The sequence below is a fragment of the Aedes aegypti genome, chromosome 3, assembly GCF_002204515.2.
Source record: "Aedes aegypti strain LVP_AGWG chromosome 3, AaegL5.0 Primary Assembly, whole genome shotgun sequence".
In the NCBI taxonomy this organism is placed as follows: Eukaryota; Metazoa; Arthropoda; class Insecta; order Diptera; family Culicidae; genus Aedes; species Aedes aegypti.
This window is the reverse complement of record NC_035109.1, coordinates 224,034,669-224,043,449: the sequence shown is the minus strand read 5'-3', so window position 1 is coordinate 224,043,449 and position 8,781 is coordinate 224,034,669. Positions and strand designations below refer to the sequence as shown.

At 35.4% G+C, this 8,781-nt stretch overlaps 1 protein-coding gene across 1 annotated transcript in view; it reads right to left on the bottom strand.

Moving 5' to 3' along the window:
- Positions 1 to 1,088: 1,088 nt before the first annotated feature.
- The window catches only part of LOC5572123 (allatotropin), a 116,729-nt gene continuing 109,036 nt past the window's right edge, over positions 1,089 to 8,781 (bottom strand). Inside the window, 1 exon segment of the mRNA XM_001660152.2 lies at positions 1,089 to 1,954. Within this exon segment, the coding sequence (XP_001660202.1) occupies positions 1,801 to 1,954 (154 nt within the window). The 3' untranslated portion in view covers positions 1,089 to 1,800.

Genomic DNA, 8,781 nt, shown 5'->3' with positions numbered 1-8,781 from the left:
GGGAAAGTGTACCAGTTATGGCCATAGTAGTTCCCTATTTGGCCATAGGAGACATTTTGATAACTTTCACATTTTAAGTCTTTTGAATGCTTTAGCATCAAGATATATCTTAAATCTAACTACTACAACATACAAAAATTTTCAAAATTTGAAGACTTTAAATTATTTACGTATGGCGAAATAGGGAACCACTATGTCCATAACTGGTACACTTACCCTATATCTTCCAGCTTTAATTGCACACAGCTCAGTTTGAAACTTCTCGATAGGCTGTTCAACAACGTCTTCATCTTCCGGCGTTACTTCCCCTCTGGGACAGAGTTTGCTTCTCACCTTGATATTCTTATGAGCATTCCCACAATTATTAGCCGAGAGTTTTCTTCACCAATAGATCATTTTTGCATTCGTATAATCGTGTGGCAGGCACGAAGAAACTCTATGCCCCGGGAAGTCGAGGGGGATTCGAACCCACGAGCCTCATCTTGGTTTTGATAAGTTACTGTGCTTTTACCGCCACGGATATATGTCCATCAACTACTTGGAACAACTTTGATGATTTTTTACATGATGCGTAAAAAATCTCAAGTCTTCTTCATCTCCTCTTATCTTAATTTTTAACATTTTTTATAGTTATGAGTCTATCATTGTTTAACTTCAATAAGTTCCAAACTAACTTGGGTAGACAGTGTTTTATGATAGCATCAGGGTATTTGAAACAAAATCTTACAACTTTTTGCCAAGCTTGGCATTCACATTCGGGTAATACCTACTTTGCTAAAAGTTGGTTTGAAAATAAACTCAACTCGATACTCAAAACGCCAAGTTCAACTTAGTGCGAACTTCCCTTGGTGCAAACTGATTTGATTTCAGCGTTTTGCTTCCTACAATTATAATTGTTGTGTGCTGGATTGCATTACATGAAGCCTCATTTCATAAGGCAGCGCAGATGATTGCAAAACTCACTCACCAGAAAAACCAGTGGCTGCTTCGGACTTGCAGGGAAACTCTACATGAACAAGACAATTTGCGGATAGATTGCCCCGCCACTCGAAACGAGGATAAAGTTTTCACGCATGGAAATAACGCTGTACAGTAATTTTCAAGTTTTATTCTTCAATTGCATTTTGTGAGTTTTCTTTGCACAATATAAGTTCTCTGCAGTTTAATTATGTATAATACAGTGCTTTGGTTTGATATCTTTTCGTTTATAAGGTAGCTTTCTCTCGTTTTTCACAATGATTCAGGACTAATTATGTCCCTTTAACATGCTTACCAAATTATGTGCTCTTATTTGCATGTAGCTGACTTTCTTTACTCTTTGGCAGATTGATAGAACAGAAGCTTAGAAATAACACAACTTCCAGCCTGCATTGGTTATTTCTAAGCTCTTGCCTTACTAAGCCTATCAGTCGTGGTGAACGTATTTCCCACGCCATATCTGCCATTTTGTAATGAACCGTAACTCATAAACTAAATTATAACTCCATATTGCTACATATAAACTAATCTACATCACAAATCAACTTTTCCTTTCTAATGCTAAAGTGCGTAACGTCTCACGGGGTAACAGTCTGCATTAAAAGAATCAATAATCATAGAGAAGAGCTAACATTCAAGGTTTTATGTTTGCAATTTACAAGGCTTCCTCTCTGATTTCATCGCTGAACGCTTAACAAACACTAGGCTAGTTCGAAAAAGGTTTTCCGGTTATTTTAGTCGATTGTTGCTGAGAATCTATTTAAGATACATCATCGGTGGGACAAGAGGGCTCAATGTGGAATTTGCAACAAGTGGATTTTTTTAGAACAGGTCGTTACTATCACTAGCACTAGAGCTGAGCAACTCGTTCGTTGTCACCAGTCCATCCTTGTTGCTGTCCACAAAATGCTGCAGGATTGTCCTCGCCAGAGCAGGATTCGATGACATTTCGTTGACGAACCAGTCCAATGGGAAGCTAAAAGTAGAAAAAACGGGAAACCAAATTGAATATTTTTTGGAAACAGGAATAGAGTAGCTCGTGATAACATATTCAAGGGATTGAGGCTTCTTTTAGACCAGTGATTCACAAAGTGGGACAATTTGTCCCCCTGGGCGGTTTTCGGTATCAGGGAGGCGAAAATGTGTAAAAAAGTTAGAAGGGGGTGAAAGTGTTAGTTTTTAGAGAAAATGAATTGACGATTCATACCATTCGGAGGAGACTCTCAATTCAATGGAAGGTTAAACCCTAAAATATTTGAAGAACTATCAACGCCACACATAAGTATTTTATCTGATTATTTTTAAATCTTGTTGCTTATACTCAAGTAAGAATTACAATATTCATGTGAGCTACACATAAAGTTGAAGTAAACTATTGATTTTTCTGTGTCGACTTACCCCACGGTACCTTATTTGGTCAATAATTTTGGTCGTTCCCATCCCCCGACATAATCACTTATGACGTAAAAAGTTATAGTGACGACTTCCTTCGGAAGGGAAGTAAAGCCGTTGGTCCCGAGATGAACTAGCCCAGGGCTAAAAATCTCGTTAATAAAGTCAAACCAACCAACCAAACTCAAGCTGATATTAGGGTAAGTGTACCAGTTATGGACATAGTGGTTCCCTATTTCGCCATACGTAAATAATTTAAAGTCTTCAAATTTTGAAAATTTTTGTATGTTGTAGTAGTTAGATTTAAGATATATCTTGATGCTAAAGCATTCAAAAGACTTAAAATGTGAAAGTTATCAAAATGTCTCCTATGGCCAAATAGGGAACTACTATGGCCATAACTGGTACACTTTCCCTACATCAATGTTATGCAAGTTGGAACTGCTTCAAAAGCAAACCGTTTTATTTTAACTGCTAAATTTTTCATACGAATTAATTTTATTCGGAAGCTAACAGTGCATCGTATAATTGATTTGAAATGATTTTTATACTTATATGCAACAGGATTATAACTTATTAGCGTGGTTTAAAAAAAATTGTTTTTGCTCCACACCGCTCATTCGATCCTACATCAAATTCTGAGTGTCCTCCCAAAATTTCAGCAATCGGTCGTAATGTTTGCCCATGTGCTCTTGGAGGTTAGATACATGCATCAGCTACAACTTTGCCGAAGACCGTTTTCAAATCGGACGTCTCAGTAATAAGTTATTGACTTATACCCAATCGCAAATTCTTCAACCGTGCTCATGTAACTTCTGAACAGGCAACAATACTGCATCTGCTAGCACACACAAATCATGACTAGGGAAAGTGTACCAGTTATGGCCATAGTGGTGCCCTATTTGGCCAAATGTGAATTTTTGATAACATTTACATTTTAAATCTTTTTGAATGTTTGAACATCAAGGTATATCTTAAATCTAACTACTACAACACACAAAAGTTTTCAAATTTTTTGAAGACATTAAAGTAATCACATATGGCGAAATTGGGAACCACTATGTCCATAACTGGTACATCTACCCTACTATGTTTCACTACATAAATCCAGTGATGCCTGAAGAGCAGCTCAATTATTATAGCCGGAGATTTTCAATTCATAAAAAATCGATAACTAATTACTGAGGCGTCCAATTTGAAAACGGCCTTCGGCAAAGTTGTAGCTAATGCATGTATCTAACAGTATCTGCATAGCTCTAATCCTCAGGAGCACATGGGCAAACACTATGACCGATTGAATAAATTGCTTCCTTTTCCCATAGTAATTCCCATACAAACTTTGAAGAGCTTGTGCAGTCTCAGTTTTCATACGAATGAGCTCAAATTTTGGGAGGATACTCAGAAATTGATCTAGAATAGAAGCGGTGTGAAGCAAAAATGATTGTTTGAACCACTCTAATAACTTATATATTCGCAGTTACAATTCCTAGAAGCTGTGCTTTTATTTTTAATAGGAAAAGTGGTCAATTTGTTCTGTAAATAAAGCACCACAAAAAACAACGTATTTGCATGGTCGAAAAAGTCCTAACGAAAAGTGTTCCAGTATGGAGTGGAAATCTAAGCCACACTCTTTAGAACAATGCACATTGGTCCCAAAGCCATAACTAGGAAGACAAAAATGATTGTGCCTAAACCGTCAATTTTAGATATATGGTGTCTTCGGCAAAGTTTCTCCATATTTTTCAGACATTTTTTTCAGAGATGTGAAATTAGGGTGGCCCACATGGTTTACGAGATCAGCACATAAACTTTTTTGCTGACGCATTTAGGACTACACAATGTTCTACAATGTTTTAGAACAACCGATTTGGAGCAACTTTGCCGAAGAACCCAAATTTCTATCTCCTATGGTTCGCGAGTTATGATTTTTTTAACAAAAAAATTAGGGTGGCACTGAAAAATCGGGTTTTTCTTGATAACTTTTTATACGATAATTTCTCGCAAAAATTTTGTTTCGAGCACTTTTAGAACTTTTGATTGCGCAACTTTTTGCCGAAGGAACTTTTGTTCTATCTCTTATGGTTACAGAGTTATCAGAAATTTTCTTCGAAAAAATTGTTGTTTTCATATGCCGATATCTCCGAAAAGCGCAAACGGATTTTCAATCTTTTGTCGGCATTAGAAAGATTATCTTTTTCTCTTTTTATGGTGAAAAAACTGTGAGGACGTTTTTTGTTTGAAAAGATTGACAAAATTTTGAAAATAATATGTTTTTTAACCGATAATTGTCCATAACTTGAAAAATATTCGAGACAGCTCTTTGGTACATTCAGCAAAAATGTGCAAAATTGAATGTTCTGAAAGTGCTTCATACAAAATATTCATAAAAAATCAACGCTTTAAGATATATTTACCATAAACTGAATTTTATATGGTGAAGAAAGCGAACAAAGAGATATTTGCTAGAACAATCGAAATAACTGTATGTAAAGTCATTTAAAATTGAATTATCATGTACTGATATCGATCATAGTAAGCGGAATCTGAGGAGTTGAAAAAAGGAAAATTATTTGCTGAAGCAGTTTTTGAGTGATCAAGACCCACCTTCTGGTTCGTTACCTTAGACAAGTAATTAGGATTTATATCTGGTTCAAATTCAAGATTCATACATTCTTCAACAGGCGAATGCTGCCCTGACTAATTCGTTGTGGCAGATTTATTGGATTTGATTGAATTGAATGGGATAAGTTGAATGCCCAGATAGAACAATTACAGATACTTCTATATTTCTATGGGAGGATATCACGAGAAGTAAGGTTTTGGTAATTTGAAGGAATTCTTCAAAGTATACGTTTTGTTATCGTTAAGGGTTGATAATATAATGAACGGGACCGGTATTGAACGCATGACCTTCTGCTTAGTAAGCCGAAGCGGTAGCAACTTATAACCAACCACGGCATAGGTTAGCGGGACAAACATTATGTCGCGAGAAATAACAAGACTTCGTTTATGGATTAATGTTCCTTGGATCACTGTTAACGTTCAACGCGCCGTCATCGTCATCATTGACACTTCAAAAGCAGTTTTTCTGTTCGAAAACAAAAAATATTCGATGAAAATGTGTTCACTGTGTTCCGATTGGAGAATAGAATACAGTGAACACATTTTCCTATAAATTTTCTTGATTTTGAACGAAAAAACTGCTTTTGAAAATTCTGAAATCAATGACGGATCCTGCCCCCTTAAAACTGCTTCAGCAACTAACTTTCCCTAACTCCTAAGATTTCGCTTACTGCGATCGATCTTATTTCATTACATATATTTTCAATTTTAAATGATTTTACATACAGTTATTCCGGTTGTTCAGCAAAAATCTCTTTTTTCGCTTTCTTTATCATATAAAATTCGGTTTATGGTGAATATATCTTAAACCGTTGATTTTTTATGAATACTTTGTATGAATCACTTTCAGAACTTTCAATTTTGCCCATTTTTGCTGAAGGCACCAAAGAGCTATCTCGAATATTTTGCATGTTATGGACAATTATCGGTTAAAAAACATATTATTTTCAAAATTTTGTCAATCGTTTCAAACAAAAAATGTCCTCACAGTTTTTTCACCATAAACAGAGAAAAAGATAATCTTTCTAATAATGACAAAAGATTGAAAATCCGTTTGCGCCTTTCGGAGATATCCGCATTTTAAAACAATAATTTTTTCGAAGAAAATTTCTGATAACTCTGTAACCATAAGAGATAGAACAAATGTTCCTTCGGCAAAAAGTTGCGCAATCAAAAGTTCTAAAAGAGCTCGGAACAAAGTTTTTGCGAGAAATTATCGTAAAAAAAGTTATCAAGAAAAAAACGATTTTTCAGTACCACCCTAACTTTTTTGTTAAAAAAAATCATAACTCGCGAACCATAGGAGATAGAAATTTGGGTTCTTCGGCAAAGTTGCTCCAAATCGATTGTTCTAAAACATTGTAGAACATTGTGTAGTCCTAAATGCGTCAGCAAAAAAGTTTATGTGCTGATCTCGTAAACCATGTGGGCCACCCTAATTTCACATCTCTGAAAAATATGGAGAAACTTTGCCGAAGACACCATATATCTTAAATTGACGGTTTAGGCGCAATCATTTTTGTCTTCCTAGATATGGCTTTGGGACCAATGTGCAATGCGCTCAATGCCTAACACTACTAAACACATGGCAATGAAGCTTAAAAGAACTCAGATTCCTATTACCAAGCATTATGCCAATGTGATCGAAGGATTTTTGAAAATAGTCGATATTCACACTAATACGTTTTTCTCTGAATTTACCTACCAGTTTTGCCGAATTTTGAGATTCCTACCTTTAGGCGTATTCCACAATTGAAGTTTATAATTTTAAAATAACTCAAAAAGTAAATTACTTGTGAAAGTTTGACCTTCATATTCGGCTTCAGAGACCATAATCTTAGTAAGTTATAATATTTTCAATATTACCGAACGGTGTTGCCATGTGTGATCAATGTTACCCCAAATCAGCTGAATGAAAAAATCACTTAAAACATTTTTTTAAACAGGCTTTAAACTTTCAGAAAACAAAATTCAGCATAGGCAGCAATGGGTGTCAGTACTTGTTTTAAAAAAATAAAACTTGAAAGATACGCATTTTCAAGTGAAATGTTTAAGAAATATCCCAAAAAATGATTACGGTATCTATTTTTTTGCGCAAAAATACCACAAATGGACCAGCAAAAGAAATTTGATATATTTTTATACGAAATGGTTTGGCAGAAGAAGACGGGACCATGGCGGAGGATCACCATCTCTCAAAACAGAATTATTAACATCAACATAATTCGGGTGCAAATATATAAAATTTGAAATAAAATCAAAGTTAATAACGAAAACAATGTATGAAAATATTAATAAAAAGATACATAGGAACTCCACTCTTTCCACACGAAGATGAGACCTTAAGCTTCAAAATGGATGTAACGCCCTCTTGATAAGTTTCTACTCTCGCACTACTCAGGCAATCTGTTTCTGTTCGGGATGAACCACTGCGACCAGTTTTCTGTGATCTTTTGTGGTATACCCGTGCCCTTTGTTTAGTGCATGCCGTTCTACTCCAATACTATTAAGAAATAACAATGAAGTAGTCGTTTTTATACAATTATCATTCTTCACCATTTTGCATAGAACCTCTTTAGAAAAGGATACCGCTATTTATACCTTTTGGACAGAACAGTTTGTCACCATTGAACCATTGTTCGGCCACTATGCTGGTTGAATGATACCGATTTTCACCATGCATCGGTACTCTTGCGTATCAAGTTTTTTAAAATAAACCACGGCGTGTCTGGTAGAACAATATTATCACAAAAAATAGGCATCGCTAAATCCATTCAACAATACAGGTTTTTAGCTTTCATTGGACGTGTTCCCCAAAAAAAAAAAAAATCCACCGAGGGATCCTGAACATTTTTTTATTCCATTTTTTTTTTCTGAAGTACATTATTTTCAGATATAATCATGATAAAAGGCAGTTCATTAATCTCTCAAGCTCGATGGTAGCCCAAATATCAAAAGATATATAAGATTACATGTTGTAATGGACATAACTGTCCCATGTGATCTTGTGGATTCAATATGCCATAGGACACTTATTCGTACAGTGAAGGACACACTCACACTCAACTAATTTTCATTCTTTTACCGCACAGCTGAGCGGTCAGCAAAATAATTTTTACTGATATGTCAGCAAAAAATCAAGTTTACTTAAAACAGCACCCTTGGGTGCCGCTGATATTGTCACTTTTATTAAGGTGAAACAGTTTTGAATCAACTCCTAAGATTACACTAAAACTTCAAAGGCACAAATCTCGCAAAGAAAGCATCAAACAACAGTGCACTTTTTATTCTGGCTTTGTGCACTAGCAGAAAGCTTAAAATAAGAAGATCAGAAAGGATTGCCAACTATTCCTCCAGTTTTGTGCCTTTGAAATCGTGAGTAGTGTCACAAGTCGGCCATTGTGCCGGCCATCTATGGTTTTCGAGATGTTTCACCTTAAGATGGCAGCAAACGACCATTAACCGAGATTTGCTCAGCTGAGATCCACATTCTGATTTAAGTGTGTATTTGATTTTAGTGTATAACTGTTTCTGTTCATGATTAGAAAGATGAATTTTATTTTTCTTTTGTCTGGTATTACACCCCTATTAAGACAAAGCCAGCTTCTCAGATAAGATTTCTTCGGTTACTCATTAACTGAGAATTTGATGCACCAATCGTTCATTAATGTTTTTTTTTAATATTCTCGACCAATGAGATCGAACCAACCATCCTGAAAAAAATATCATAACAATTCCACGTAGCTTTCTCTTCAATTACATATTTCAGTTTTAAATTCAAGCTGAAAA